The 16,797-nt window shown below is 40.4% G+C and overlaps 1 protein-coding gene across 3 annotated transcripts in view; it reads right to left on the reverse strand.

Moving 5' to 3' along the window:
- LOC133507217 (plexin-A1-like) overlaps nucleotides 1–16,797 on the reverse strand; it is a 215,625-nt gene that overhangs the window by 172,412 nt on the left and 26,416 nt on the right. For all 3 annotated transcript variants that reach the window (XM_061832037.1, XM_061832035.1, XM_061832036.1), the window contains exon 2: nucleotides 655–2,099. In XM_061832037.1, coding sequence (XP_061688021.1) covers nucleotides 655–1,836 — 1,182 coding nt within the window. In that variant the 5' untranslated portion in view covers nucleotides 1,837–2,099. The remainder of the gene's footprint in view (nucleotides 1–654; nucleotides 2,100–16,797) is intronic.

A 16,797-nucleotide genomic window follows, 5' to 3' on the forward strand; every position in this document is an offset into this window, starting at 1 on the left:
TCTTAAACAACTTGGCTACAACCACAAGATACTTGATTCACTCTCTTAGGACTTGTTTGCGGTCTAAAGAAGTACAACATCACAGCAATGAAAAGTTGAGCCACATCTACAAAGACCTACACTATGGCAACGGCGGTGGGCAGCATTAGTCTACTTAATACAACACAGAAAACAGAATTACAGACACTCGTTTGAAAATGAACTAAATGTTATTAGTGATGATTTGGGGAAGTCCCTATACATGACATTTACATAAAGAAAACAAAGCAACCTTAAGGCTTGTAAGTGTACAACTAAGTGCATGTGTATTGTATTCATAAAGCGCTGTGAAACAGTTAAGACCAAAATGACAATCTCCTATAACAAATTATTGCACCACATCTCACTAGATAAGTACAAAGAGCTGTCACAAGGATAATAGTAAGTACACAAATAAGTCAGTAAGAATACCTCAGAATAGAAGAAGAAGACCAGAAGTAAATCACCGAAATTGGCATGATTTGGACTACTTTTCAAGGTGGACAATGTTAGAATTTGCATTACAATTTTATTTTATCCCCTGGAATAAGGAAATATGTACTGTACTTCCTAACATTAGCCCTCTTTAAACAGTTTGCTGGAAAGTAAAATAAAAAAATATTTGAAATCACTTACAGAGTTGATGCATGCGAGTTCCTTGTTGAGAAGCCATGGTAAGGAGAGTTTCCCATCACCCTTGTAACAAGACTGAATCCTTTCCTTGATTTTCTCCTTGATTCTCCTCAGGGTGAAAAGGCACAATGCTGACTCTTTGGGTGGCTTGGAACGATTCTTCTGTCCTTGCGAGAAGACCGTGAAGAGGATGTCTTCATTCTCGGAGATCCCCAGAGAATTTGCCAGTTGACGGCCTGGTCGGGCCAAGTAGGCATCCTGGACCAGGCGGTACTCGACACCGTCCTTAGTACAGCCGATGGGGAACTCAACGTAAGAGTAAAATTTTGGGTCATCAACACAGAGGCGAACGATTTTGGAGGTGAAGAACTGCTCACCACTGACATCAGGAGAAGTGAGCTGTGTATCCAGCTGCATTGTAAGATAATACACAAACTGTTCACTGCTGAAGCTGTAAACATAGTATATGTCAAAAGCAGGAAACTTGGACAAAGTATCAGATGGAATCTTGAGCTGAGAAGAGACAAACTCATCTTGATACACAAAGCTGAACATGTCCGCATTTTCTTCGTTCTCCATCAACTTTCGGCTGGAGAGGGTCGGAAAATATTCGGACTTGCCATCAATGGGGGTTCCAATGAAGAGTTTGCTTGTTGGACTATGAGGGGAGCTTATTATGACTCCAGACATGGTACCCGATTCAGCCACACTGGACAGGTAGTGTTCCTTCCGATGGTGAGGCTCACCCAGCTTGAAGAGGTCATCCAGGCGAAGAAATTGGCAGATGCCCTGCGAAGTACTACCACAGGCAATGAGGCGATTCTGGGCATAGTCGATGAGTAGAAGCTTGTTCACGTTGGGTGTCTGAGCCAGGTCGTGAGGGCATGACTGGACACTGGGTGGAGGGTAACACTTTTCATTGTCTACCACTGGTCCAGTCATGTGGCTACGCAGCTTAGTTAGGTTGCTAGACAGCTTGAAAATCCAGTTGACAGCTCCCACATAGACTTCTCCAGTTTTGTTGTGAATGGCCAAATGTGTAAGCCCCCACTCTGCAGGTGTGAATCGTTTGAAAGTTTGCAGCTGGCCTCCACAGAAGGATGAGGTAATGATAAATAAAAGTCCAAACACAGTAAACCGGTTCCCCAGAAATGGGAAAACTGTTACTCGAGCTTGTGAGCACATGTTTGGGCTGTCCTGAGGAAAGACCTGGGCGGAGGGGAAGGAGAAAGGAGAAAGGAGAGGAGGAGGCGTGCAACTTCTGGTACTCGAGTTCCAAGTCAGAATTTTGAGTCTTTTTAGTCTATAGTCAAGGAACAAATGAGAACTATTTATCAAAGACAGGACGACGAAGTGGGGAACAAACGCTTCTATTGATCCACTGTCCTATTCACAGCATTGCACACCATCATCAGGAACATCATCCATGGAGGAATGTGTTGCAAGTCCTAGAAAGCAGAGAGAAAAAGTGTTAGTGACTGAGGAACATTTCCTATCGATTATGCATCAAACATGGAGGGGCCTGAAAGGCTCACAAATTAAACAGACAAAATGAGGAGAAAAAAAGACAGTGACATTTGCCACCGTGATGAATTAATGATATCAAATCAAGTCTGGAAGGCAAATGTGTGTTGGCATTTAATTATGAGGGAAGATAGCAGGGGAGGCATGAGCCAATTATTGAAGGCTCTGTACATATATAACTTGCTGGTATGAGTAATGGCCACAGTAAAATCAGTAATATTTTATAACTTCAATCAGAGGAGGCAAATGTTTGATAATATGGTTGTGGGCATTGTTAGGTCTGAAAACAATTCATCGTCAGGTCTCCTGTCACTGTATGAAGGGTGTCAACATACTACCCAATTGTAAGTAATTATTGACACACTGGCAGTGATATTGAGTCTTTTGGATTTTGCGTATCAAGCTTTTTATGACCTTCCAAAATTACCCGATGCATAATTATTAATAACTACAGTATATAGCTATATAAATGGGTGCAAGCATCAAATCTAAAACTAAAAATGGGCCTGTCCTAGTTCACAAAGCCTTTTCCATACAGGACATACGATACGGAAGAAGTGGTGGAGCATCAGAAATAGCAATAAGCATCTTCAATGAAATTTAGCGTTAGTGGCGCTGCTACTTTTACAGGACAATTCTGCTCCCACTGAGCAGAGATCTCCTGGAAATACTGATTACACAAAACTAAACACTACAGTTCCTTCAATATCACCTTGACTGTGAAAGTGCCTACACAAACAGTGTTTTATGACCACTTCAAATCAGTAAAGATGAAAATCATTACGGACCCCAGGAAGGTAAGATGAAGGGGAAGGGAAAAGCCATGCCATATGGGGATAATCTAATGGGGTTCCAGGTTTCTGCCTCCTGCTCCAAGTATGGTGTGACACTCAGGGGCAAGGCTACCCATCTATCAATCAATCAAAGAGAAGGTCAGGTCATCAGCTAACCAATCTCAGAAGAATTCATGTGTATTTTCTACATTTCTTATATCGTATGTGGCTCCCAATCAAGTGGGAACAGCTTAGCACCATGTCATTATAAGCAACCGGTACTTTACTCAAATAAGAAAACGGTGTATAATAGTGTATGTAATAAGTAAGGAAGAACTTTACATCCTACCTGGTAATACAACATTTGATGGCTGTGGAACAACTGCAACACAATATGTACAATGGGTACCAGTATAGCTCTGGTGATGAAACACAATGGAAAATTTAATTTCGGTCAAAACTGTCCGAAATTATGTAAAAACTAGATGGTTAATAATGTCTGCATGGTCCACAGAGTTGCTGGATGAAACCAGATGTAAAGGCTACAGCGATGGCCATCTCCATAATCAGGTGATGTAAGGAAGTTTGTTTCAGCTTGTCCCATTAGGGGTCGCAACAGGGTGACATCTCAAATGAACGCTCATATTTGGCAGTTTTTACACGGGATGCCCTTCCTAACGCAGCCCCTGTCGGAGAGTGGAGGACCCAGTAGGACACGAACTCACGACCCCTGGTTTACCAAACCAATGATCTAACCACTGAGCTATGGGGCCTCCTAGGTGATGTATAAAATAAAGTATATTTCTGGTAGGACTGACAGGGTTAACCATTTAACTAGTATTTATCTACCCGTTTAGCTAGTATTCCCTGCAAGCAATGTATAAAAAGTGATCACGAGGGTAAAAAAACAGGGGTAACCAAAATATACTGTGGTATCAGTATATCTCAAAATAACACTTTAGAAAGATGACAACAACTAAACCAAAAGTCACTAAAGTGGAGGCAGCTGATGGATCAAAAGACACTGGGAGTATGAGTGGGAGACTTATTAGCAAGGGCCAGGAGGACCCAAACAAAAGGGAAGTCCTGCATTTTAATTAGGGTTCTCGATGCACGAGTAAGAAACCAAGAATGAGGCACTTGAACACAATACTTGCAGAAGCAAGGTCATTAATGATATTACCAAATATTCAAGAATGCTACCTACATTGTCTCTTAGATACAAACCACTGCATTAATAAAATGAGTAAAATACAAGATAAGTCTTTCAAATTACTGCAGATGGCAATTTGTGCTGTTCGAAAGCTGCCACATTATTTTGGCGTTAAAGCTAGAATAATAATAAATGAGTGAACAGTAAAAAAAAACAAAAACATTTTTGTAATGACTGCCTTTTTTACTTTCAGTTTCAGTGGCCAATTTACCGACTGAAACAGAGGGAAGAGCACTAGGGCAAACTGCAAACCACATCTGCCACCAAGCAGGGAACAACATGTCAATCGTTCAAGGCAGGAACGCATATTTGGCTTCGGGGATGGCCACCACCGTGTCAAAGGAACAGGAGATGTTATCACATCACACAAAAGCATTAGAATGAACCAGCAGTAAGGGGTCGATTTGTCTGGATTTGGTATCAGGATGCTGACATTGACAGAGAACCTCGGATTGTCACTGCCTGGGAATAGTAATGAGCAATACGGAGTGAAGTGAGGAAAAACGGGAAAAGCTTGAAGGGTCATTCCCTTGACCCTAGATAATTTTGTTTGTCTTGACAGTAGTGGGAATCCTGCAAGGAGGCGTTGGTGGTGTTTTAGGTCGGGTGATGAGGCTCCACTGACTCTTGTGAGGAGAGCAGGGGTCATCGCTCTCTCTTTCCCACTTCCTCAAACCTGTCCACTCAGATAATGGTCCTTGCTCACCCTGGTGCAGTGCTGATTTATTGCCAGTGGCATATCAATTACAGCATTCACAACTGGAGGGGGAAAAGGGGAGGAGAAGGTTGTGCTGAAGGGATGATTATGAGGAAGGAAGTAGAAGGGCGTTCAAACAAATTCTCTGCTCTCTGCACTGCATCACACCATGTGGATCATGTCTAATATAGGAGAACATTTAAGTGCCAAACATTGAATAAGTAGACTTGGTACCAGTATTACCTAGAAATAGATATTCGTCAAAGTCCGTTTCTTAAAGTTTGTCATGGCCATACGCAAATTGTGATTAATCCCAAATACTCAATCAACAGCAACATATACTACAGATGACAGATACTACAGATTGATGACTTGTTTTTGTTACAACAAAGATTAAAGGGCCTACAGTACAGTATCTAAGACTGTGAACATTGGCACTTCATCCATAGCTTTGGACTGAGAAATGAAATCCAAAGAAGAAGAAGGGGGGGGGGGAAATCACCCCAAAATCGACTAGTAATTTTAGGCTGGTTTTCTGGTAAAATATTTGATTTTCAGTGAGACTTTGGCCAACCTACACGTTGGCCACATAACCCTGTCATATGCCTGACAAAGCAAGTGTAGAAGGCGAGGACATTTCCTCATTGTACTACTACGTATTCTATAGTGTAATTTCTGCTTACCATAATTTCTCAAGAATAATGTGCATCACCCCCCCAAAAATTATTAAAAGTCAATATTGCACATTACATGTAGCTGTAGAGGAAAATGGGGGGAAAAAAATTAATTTTATAAATATATGCCGATATCTAGAGGTTATGAAAAAGATGTACACTTTCATTCCCATATGCCATCGCCACTTAGATGTTTTAAAAAAGGTGTAGACGGCACTGTTTGTACCATGTTATCAGGTTTGAAACACTTGATAACATTGTTGATGTTGAATAGGTGTTTGATATTGTGATATACAAAAGGGTTTCTGAATGTTTATGGGGTTCGGCTGATCGCAGACTTTGATGGGTGGCTGTCATAACAGGGGACACCTGACATACAGAATCCCCCTTTTCCATTCTACTAGTTCCAACCCTAACCAGCCTTGTGCCACCCTGTGTTGTTGCTTTCCCATTATGCTTTGGAAAACCAAGAGGTGACAATGGCCCTCCTTCGATTTGGTTAAAAAAAAAAAAAACGCAGGGAGAGGAGCACCATGACATAATTCTCATGTGATTGTCTGACAGAAGTAGGTGTTTCTTTTACCATCGTGGCTTGTCACTTTCACGATCATGGAGTCAGTAGACTACCTCACACTGAGTAATGCCACCGAAACTGAATGAACCGTCGGCTAGTGTGCATGATTTAGGAATTGTTTTCATGAGTGGCCGATCAATCTGCCACTGCTTTTGCTCTGATTCAAAATTTGAGTCACCATCTTAACGTCACCATAGATAAGCTTTCCCTCACTGGGAAAACACATTCCCAGGTTTAGTGAGTCGTACTGCCTCATGCCATATAGTTTTTACAGCAACACATATTTTATATCAACACTGAACTATAGTCAAAATGTTTAATTAACCGGTGGATGAAAAAGCAAAACTTGGGAACAGAATGCACGCAAACCTATGTACAGTACACGATGAGTACGAAATGCATGGGGCCAGTGAAGCTCCTTTCAAATAACTCCATTACTAAATATAAGTGGACTGACATGATTGAAAATGACTGCCAATCTCATTTTCTTCTCCATAAAAATACATAAAATCAATTTGTTAGAGAAATATTAACTATTAAGACCCCATCGCTGCTTTAAACAAAAAGCCCAACTACAGTACATGTGCCTGCATAAACAAAAAAAATATATATATATATATATATTTTAGTGGGGACGTATTTGTCCACAGCTTTTCACCGTTGGTAAAAAAAAAATGAAAAATAAATGAATGCAAATTATATACACGTGTCATGCACAAGTGAATTCTGCATCCCTACCATATCATATTTGGGGAGGCAACTGCAAGAAATATGACTTAAAAGACACACATTGGACAAACTCCAACACCCACAAACCCTCAGCACAATGCTCATGTGTCTGTGTGCCTGTGCATGTCAGCATGTAGATACATCAAGATTCATTCAGGAAGTGCATGTTAAATGCAAATGTGGATAAAAAAAAAAAAGTTTACAGCTCAACTTCACTGCTCCCCACCTCTTCAATTAGAAACCAACACACTCCAGGGACTGGAGATTTGCCCAGGGGATGAGAGAGAGACGGGATAGAACGGCAAGAGAAGATGGCAGGAAGCAAGGGCGGAGGTGGGGGTGACAGGGTTGGGGGTTTGAGAGGAGGTAAAATAGTATGGGGGCCAAATCCTGAAGCTATAATCCTCTCCAGGGTCTGCCTAATCTAACAGTCACTATCTGCATATGGAAAGAATGGATTACCATCCCCCAGGACAGTGATGGGTGGATGACAGAGGGACCACAATCCCTAGACAGACAAACAATAGCATAATAAAAGTCAACTTGAATTTATCAGAAGTGGGTTGTTTTTTTTTTCCTTCCGTTTTGAATGAGTCTCAGTGAAACCCTACCCTAACATTGACAAACTGACATTTGTGTAATTTAGATCAGTGGAACTGATGTTTATTATGAAGAAGTCAGTTTGAGAGAAAGAACGCTTAGAGCAGGCAGAGTCTAAAATAATTCCCATGCAATAAATTAATATCTGAAAACTGCAACAAATCCATTACTCTGACCACATGGGATTATCAGAAAATGTCCATATAATTGCAAAGGATCACTGGAATGCTATCAAAAATGTATCCAGGTCCATCTGTCATTGTGCAATTTTTTTTCCCCATTTTGATCCAAGTTGAACAACAGCACCATTTGTGTATTAATACCTGCAAGTGTTTATCAAGAGCCTGTTTTTTTTGGGAATACAGTGGAATATCAAAGATGGAACACAACCTGATCAACTGCAGATTTGTGAGATATCAATGTTATTCATAAAGATAATCATGGAAAACTAATGTAACAACTAACAGAAAACTCACCCTTCCAAATTTGAACAATTAAAAGAAAAAAATGATATAGACTGAAGATTCTAAAATTTGAAAACTCAAGCCAATGTTTGTTTTCAAAACCTCTGACCATGACCACTGAATGCGTGAAACCGCACCCATGCTGAAAAATTGACGCCACTGCACCTGCCACCTTTCTCTCTTTCTCTCTCCACTCCCCGTCTGAACATTTCTACACCTTGTAGCCATGCAGATATAGGCTTAAAGCCCATCGTGGCTGGAATAGTTTATATCCCACCAGGTCATTGAAGGGCTTTCCATGTCACGGCAAGAGGCGCTATCCACCAGCTAGCTCACAAGCTAACTTGCGGCCCTCTTGGACAATAGTTTGTGGTTTTAAACATAAATACAAAAAAACTTTACGCCAATGCTTGGCATCTACGTATTAAGAACACACAAAACAAAGTCAAACATTGCAAATAGCAAAACCAACTGGCCTGGTTCTATTCTAGTGATCCAGTTAGACGAGTTCCAGTTCAGTGAAGGTATTAAAAAAAAAAAAAAAAAAAAAAAAAACTATTGCTCTTTTGTGGTGTATATATTATTTCCTGCCTGCAGGAAGAGAGAAGCCTTTCAGGTAAATCCATGGGGTTAGTGTGTGTACAATGTTAAAATTGAAACAAGCTTGACTTTTGGACAAGTGGTCTGCAAAAATTCCAAAATCCAAATGCGGTGGGATAAACAGAAATCATTAGTTTTATAAACACTTAAAGAAATTATTTATAGCCATAATAAGTAGCTCCGGTAACTATGAGAAAAGACTTTACATCAGTTGCATCAGGAAGGGCATCCGGCGTAAAAATTGTGCCAAACATATATGTGCGTTCATCTGAGATGACATGCTGTGGCGACCCCGAAAGGGACAAGCCGAAAGAAGAAGAAGAAGAAGAAGATTCAGGATCTAGACTGTCCCACTACATTCTATTGACACTGTCTGTTTACCTGCATACAATGGGACAAGGAGGGAACCAATGTATTTGCACAGTGGACTGGAGTTGCAAAAACTGCATGGACAATCGGTCAGCGTGCGTGTGCATGTGTGTGTGTGTGCGCACAGTCGAAGAGCACAGACAGACTTTGGGCACGACAAATTCCTCGTCCTCCTTCACTGAAAACACACACACACACACACACGCGCACATTCACGTACACGCATACTTCTGTTTCAGCATGTTATGTAGACTGAAATGGTGATTAAATGCCAGCCCACATACTTTACATGATATTATGATTGTCAAACTGTAGTTACAGGTATATTGGGAGTTAGTGGTGTGTCTGAACAGCCTAGTTGCCCTTGCTGTCAGCATATGTAAGATGTAGGACAAAGACAACTACAAACAGACACATTTAACACTCTGGTAACACTCTTATGCCAGCTCTATTAAAATGACCGCTCACCCAAAGTCAGCCCCAAAAAGGAATGCAGATGGAACGTGTTGCAGACACACCTCAATGTGGAATTCATCACTTCCAATATATCCACGGTGCCCGTTGTGAACGATTACCTGTGACAAGTGTATCTGTGCATGTGTGTCAAGCTTTTTCATAGCTTGCAATTTTGACAGTACAACAGTTAAACCGCCCCGGTGTTTCTCAGCTGTTTGTTTGGGTAGTCTATGCCTTATTTGGCTAGTGAACACAGAGTTCAATATCTCCAAGGCATAGAGCTGTAGAGGCTACAACAACACATGGCAAGCAGACAGACTGTTTTCATCTCCATCTGTATATGGACTTCAATCCCCTTTGGCCCTCACTTCATTCAATTCTCTTATCCTCAGATATCCTCTTTCAGTTGTGCCACACATTTCTCCGAATTACCTCCATCAACTTCTTTTCCTGTTAGCATTAGTAGACCTAAAGACACCCAAAAGAAACAAGATATGTCCTGAAATGTACACATGGACAGAAATCTTGTGACAGTCAATTAGCTTGAGCCCTTGGCCAGCTATTTTGTTGTCCTGGGATATTTTTACAGATGAGGACACTTGTCACAAGCACATAAACACATTTGTGATGAACTACAAAGGAGGCTGTGAAGGAAGCCTCCCTTGTCCAACATTAGTGTCTTCGTAAGTTTGATCAAAGTCAAACGTTTGTATCGTAGCACCCTCAAGGATAGTTGGACAAGGTCAAAAGGGCCGAGGATCAAATCCACAAACTTTGATTTTTTTTTTAATAGAGAGGTTGCTCCATTGGCTATAAGATCATAACTGTACTATTACACTAGCCCAACATTACTGTGTAGTCAAAAAAGTAAACACACACACACGACAGCATGCCGACACGAACCATTCTGCATCAAGAATGTCGATATTAATCAATCATAATTGTTGCTTGTTGACTTGACATAAAAGTTTGGTGGTCTGTCTTTGTACGTGTTATTGTTTCATCTGGAGTGTTACTCTAGCTCTAGTCTCAACTAAGTCATATTACTCATCGTAAAAGTGACAAATGGTAAAAAATAAAGGATGCTCCAAACTTTTTTAAAATCAGACCTGTGGAAGTGGTGGCACAGTGAAAACCAATTAGCACATCTGCCTCACAGTTCTCAGGACCTGGGTTCAAATCCTGCCTTGTCTATGTAGAGTTGATATGTTCTCCCTATGCCTGTGTTAGTTTCCTCCCACATCCCAAGAATTGCATTGTAGGTTAATTAAAGACTAAATTGTCCGTAGGTGTGAATGTACATAAGAACATTGTTTGTTTATGTGTCCTACTATTGGCTGGCAACCTCTTCGTGGTTTACCCCATCTTTCACCCAGAGTCATCTGAGATAGACCCTAGTGTGGACAAATGGAATGGAAAATGGACGGATGGATTTTTGGATGCATATTGGATTTTACAAAGGAGCAGATTAGCGTGAAGTTGTACATGTCACACACTGTGTCTGAAGCCTACCGCGCAACAACTGAATAGCTTGGGAAAACTGCCAACTTATTGTAGGAGGAATAGCAGTGAAGAATTCACAAACATACTCTGTAGAGGACAAGGTAGGTTTCAACATTTGTTGGGAATGGTGGACCCATGATATGAGAGCCCATTGCATAGCCACTTTACATAAAATGTAACACTTGCTCTTCATGGTGAAACTAAAGCTAGGGAAATAATTCAGACAACAAGTGAGCTACACCTTTACACTTTGTTCCTGTTGCAATTATTTGTCATCTTCAAAATTTCTGTTTATTTTAGATTTTAAAAAATAAAAAATTCACTCCCCGCTGCCAACTTTTCGGGGCTTTCTTCTCAACTATGTGATCAGTTGAGGGTTGGCTTGTGTCTGCCGTCGTTTCTTCCAAGGGATAATTCATTTTCTTTTTTTTTCAGCACTCTCCCACAACTGAAGCAGGAGGCTACAAACATCTGTGCCCGTTACGCATCGCTGCTAGTGTGTCATGTGCATGAACTTAACTTGGCATGACTCTACTCGCGTCACATGAATAGTTCAGTGCAAAGGAACTTGCGTTATTGTTGTTTATTCGGTAGACCAGGCTGATATATCATTATCATATATTTATCTTGATACATCACATTCAAGATATTCATAGTAAAAATTGAAACAGTATCACACCCAACGTGTACTTTTTTGACTCACGCTGCATGTATAAGCTCAGGCAGGTTTTGCGTAGATCGACAGCCAAGGCCAGCCAATGACAGTCATCTGATGGAGAGTGGGAGATGCACACAAACCATATGCCCGGTCCAGGAAGAAAAAAAAAAAAAAAAGAGTGTGGGGAAAATAAACTCGGTGTAGTATTTGGTAGATTGAGTAGGCAAGAACAAGTCATCTTCAGTTATTTGGATGTATTTTGGCTTTAGAAAAGAGGATTTACAGCAGAGCAATGTTTTGTGCAGGACTTGAAGAAAACTGCTACGCCGAAAGGTAGCACAACGGACATGTTTCACCATTTGAAACAACATCACCGCATACTACAAGAAGAGTGTAGTGCAACGATAATATGTGGCCACGCCTCGGTCATCCTGAGGGATTCCCAAACAAAGTTCGATTGCTGATGCATTCAGTAGTGCGCCACCATAGGAGTCAATGTCCACCAAGCACAAAGACATTAAAGATGCTATAACCTATTCCGCTGCAAAAGAGATGATATCTGTGTACACAGTCACAAAAGTGGGCTTTCAGAAGTTGCTTCACATGCTGGACAAATGTTATAAAATACCATTGCGGTCACATTTTAATCCATTGCCGATTCCAAAACTTTACAACAAAACTAAAATGAATGTTGCCTTGCTATCTTTGGTCGAAAGGCAGGGTACACCCTGAACTGGCCACCAGTCAATCACATGGCACCTAGAAACAACCATTTGCACTCACATTCACACCCACAGGCAATTTATAATCTACAATTAATGCATGTTTTTGGGATATGGGAGGAAACCAGAGGGCCCAGAGAAAACCTATGCAGGCACAGGGAGAAGAGTGGATTTGAACCAGGGTCCTCAGAACTGTGAGGCAGACATATTCACTAGTCATTCACAGTGTTTTCACAAGTGATCAGGCTCGGCAGTCTAAGCAGGGTCTCTGTCAGTGAGATTTGGCCTAGGCCTAGGCTCCTTCTATTTTCCCGGTAGTAGGAAAGATCTGGTGCGAGTAACACAAATGAACACCCGCGAGTGACACAAGGCGAAACTTTGCCGTGTGTCCGATGTGAACGCAGCATTATAGTTGTAGCACAGTAAAAAAAAAACAATCAACTGAAACCTGTATATATCATTGTATTGTGATGGTCTTTCACCTTCTAAATTAACTAGGATCCCAAGCTAGTTGCAAAAATGTCAAGCAGAACAACCGCACACGATAAGGATGCTGGTAGACAAATAGTTGGGGGGGGGGTACAAAACAAGCGGCACATTCTATGTGGCACTCAAATTCTCCATCAACTCGTCTTAAAATTATGTGGATGATCAAGAAACATTTTTGTCATCAAGTCAAACTTGTTTAACCCAAGTGAACCCATGGGGTCACAATTTTAAATTTTCTCTAGGTTTAAGTTGACCTATCCGAAGAGATTAGTCATACATGGCTTTTGTCCAAAAATAAATAGACCTAGTGGGAAAGCTGCATGCAAACACAAACCTCTGTAGTATGAATGGCAGGGAATATTTGCTTCACTTCAAACATGAACCTACTGGCTGCTAATTACTTAAATCAACATTGAAGAACGCTAGCCACAGTTAAGGTCAACCGCAAGCTGTCTCATTTTCTAAAAGCTAGTCCTACTTCCCACAATGCTGTGGTCTAAGCTTCCCAAGCCAGTTGGACCAGTGTTATAGATTATAAAATATGTTATGACAGGATTAGCTAAACATAACATTGTAAATTAAGATATTCACTAAATTTAAATAAGGCAGTGATCCCTTGTTATTATTCCAATGATAACAGAATGCAAAAAAAAAAAAAAAATGCTACTCAAGACGTGAGCCCCCTGGTAAAGAAAAGCCAACTCATTTCATGGTAATATTGCTTTGTCAGGGTAAGCACTTTAAAAATGAGTGTGAGCAATGAGGGCAATACTATTGGGAAGATAGGTCGTTTCAAGGAGAAAGGCATTAAAAAAAAAAGTGTCTCCTGCTATTTTAATGATGCCATAAATGTTCCATCTCCTTTTCAGGCCGAATGTTTTCAAAGTGTGACACTTAAGCCAAAAATTAGCCATAGCAGTTGCACGGTCAACTTGCCTTCGGCCACAGTAAAGTTGTAACTCAATCCCTTTTTACGGTGTATCCGGCTATTTATAGTTGACACTTTCCACATGGTTAGACATACAAAGGGTTAAGTTCATGCCTTGCTCTAGCTCATTGCTACTCATAGCCAATCATAGCTGAGATATGTCTGTGTTTATTAAGCCTAGCCAAAGGGACAGAGAACATACCACATGACATCCCATTTCCTTCAATAATTTGGATAAATACTCTGCTTCATTGTAGTGAAAATTTGCAAATTACAGAGGAGGATACAGAGTAGAGATGTGGAACAGCTCATGATTGACTGAGGCAAAAGTCATTTTCATTCTAGAGTACAAATTCCACTTTCTCTTGAGGAGTACTAGTACCAATACCACAGTCTGTCAAAGTGCTAAATCTGGTTGAAATGCCCAGTTCAATCTGACCGCAACACATCAAGAATCTTGAAAACATGGTAAAGCGTTTTTTGTGTGTGAAAAAAAACAGTCTTTTCTGAAACATTTTTGGGTGACCTAGTGGAAAGAATATCTGTTCGAAAAAGTCCTTCAAACTAGAGTAAAACAGTATAACGTCATTAATTCTCAACATAGTGTGTCTCATATTTCAGTTGAAAATATCCACCAATAAACTTGTACGAGCCAAAATTTCGAGCATTTCTGGGAGGAGCAATATGGGCAGTAGAAGACAGAATTTTCTTAATTTGTTTTTGTTTCGATCATTGTACAGATGAAATCTATTTTGTCAACTATTCAAGTTAGGTAAATATACATAACACAGATCCAAATCTGCATTTTCTAAATGGTTAGGATAAGCAAGCTACTGACTATAATTTTAGGTCAAATTAAAAATAAAAATCACTACCATTCAGCTCACTCATGCATCATTTTATACTGTATATACAGTGAAGAAAATCAGTATTTGAAGACCCTGCTATATTGCAAGTTCTCCCACTTAGAAATCATGGAGGGGTCTGAAATTTTCATCATAGGTGCAAGTCCACTGTGAGAGAGATATCTAAAAAGACAAATCCAGAAAACACAATGTATGATTTTTTTAATGATTTATTTGTGTGAGACAGCTGCAAATAAGTATTTGAACACCTGTATATCAGCTACAATTCTGACCCTCAAAGACCTGTTAGTTTGCCTTAAAATGTCCACCTCCACTTCATGTATTATCCTGAATCAGATGCATCTGTGTGAGGTCAAAAGCTGAATAAAGACACCTGTCCATCCCATACAATCAGTAAGACTCAAACTTGTAATCTGGCCAAGACCAAAGAGCTGTCCAAAGACACCAGAGACAAAATTGTACAACTCCACACAGCTGGAAAGGGTTGTGTAGAAACTGCCAAGCAGCTTGGTGAAAAAAGGTCCACTGTTGGAGCAATCATTAAAAAAATGGAAGACGCTAAACATGATGGTCAATCTCAATCGGAGGGGAGCCCCATGCAAGATATCACCTGGTTGGGTCTCAATGAGCCTTAGAAAAGTGAGGAATCAGCCCAGGACTACACGACAGGACTTGGGTCAATGACCTGAAAAGAGCTGGGAACACTGTTTCCAAGATGACTGTTGGTAATACACGGAGATGTCATGGTTTGAAATCATGCATGGCACGGAAGGTTCCCCTGGTTAAACCAGCACAAGTCAAGGCCCGTCTTAAGTTTGCCAATGACCATTTGGATGATACAGAGGAGTCATGGGTGAAGGTTTGGTGGTCAGATGAGACCAAAATGGAACTTTTTGGTCATAATTCCACTAACCGTGTTTGGAGAAAGACAAATGATGAGTTCCATCCCAAGAACACTATCCCTACTGTGAAGCATAGGGGTGGAAGCATCATGTTTTGGGGGTGTCTTTCTGCACATGGGACGGGACAACTGCACTGTTTTAAGGAGAGGATGACCGCAGCCATGTATTGTGAGATTTGGAGAACAACCTCTTTCCCTCAGTCAGAGCATTGAAGATGGGTCGTGGCTGGGTCTTTCAACATGACAATGACCCGAAGCACACAGCCAGGAAAACCAAGGAGTGGCTCCGTAAGAAGCATATCAAGGTTCTGGCATGGCCTAGACAGTCTCCAGACCTATACCCAATGGAAAATCTTTGGAGGGAGCTGAAACTCCGTTTCTCTCAGTGACAGCCCAGAAACCTGGCTGATCTAGAAAAAATCTGTGTGGAGGAGTGACCCAAAATCCCTCCCTGCAGTGTATACAAACCTGGTGAACAACTACAGGAAACGTTTGACCACTGTAATTGCAAAGAAAGGCTACTGTACCAAATATTAACATTGGTTTGCTCAGGTGTTAATATACTTATTTACAGCTGTATTACAAAAATAAATTGTTTAAAAAAAATATCATACATTGTGATTTCTGGATTTTTCTTTTTAGATTATCTCTGTGAACATGCACCTACGATGAAGACTTCAGCAGGGTGTTCAAATACTTATTTTCTTCACTGTACATTACAAATCTAATAGTGTCTTAATAAATTACAGATGCTACTTTGTCGCTTTTAGGAATGTTTTTACTGACCCAACATTGCATCCATCTGCAAATGTGAGTGCAGAAAACAAAGACAGTGTCCAAATTATTGTGGCCAGTGCACATTGATTATAGGCAGCCCATATAAGCTTTTATTAATATGGTTTATTTGCTTTGTGGTCATTTTTGCCAACTTAGCCCATTTCTTTCATAACTCTAATGAAATCACAACCACCCATAAAATGTTGAAACGCAGTTCAGAACATAGCCTACTCAATAGTGAAACTGTGTGGTACATGGGCATTAACTGTATTAAATGGAAGTGGTACATTCTGTAGTCAGTGGAAATTTTCGTGTGATGTAAAGGTTGAATAAATGAATCCCATCCATTCCATACACTTTTCTTAAGTCCAAATCTATTTGTCAGTGAAGAGAAAAAAACAAATGTATATATACAGTACATACATACATAAATACATATAAGCATTTGTTTTGGAGTTATTTGTTTTATATATGTGTGTGCGTTTTCTTGAACTGTTGTATATAGCTATTGTTCATGACTTGTTTTAGAAAGCCACCAGAACTCAGTTTAAAACTCAATTGGAAAGAAGACTGAGGAGGTAATTTTTTTAAAAATTTTGTTTCACTGGAACCTTGGATAATGAACATGT

This window comes from Syngnathoides biaculeatus, chromosome 10 (genome assembly GCF_019802595.1).
Source record: "Syngnathoides biaculeatus isolate LvHL_M chromosome 10, ASM1980259v1, whole genome shotgun sequence".
Lineage (NCBI taxonomy): Eukaryota > Metazoa > Chordata > Actinopteri > Syngnathiformes > Syngnathidae > Syngnathoides > Syngnathoides biaculeatus.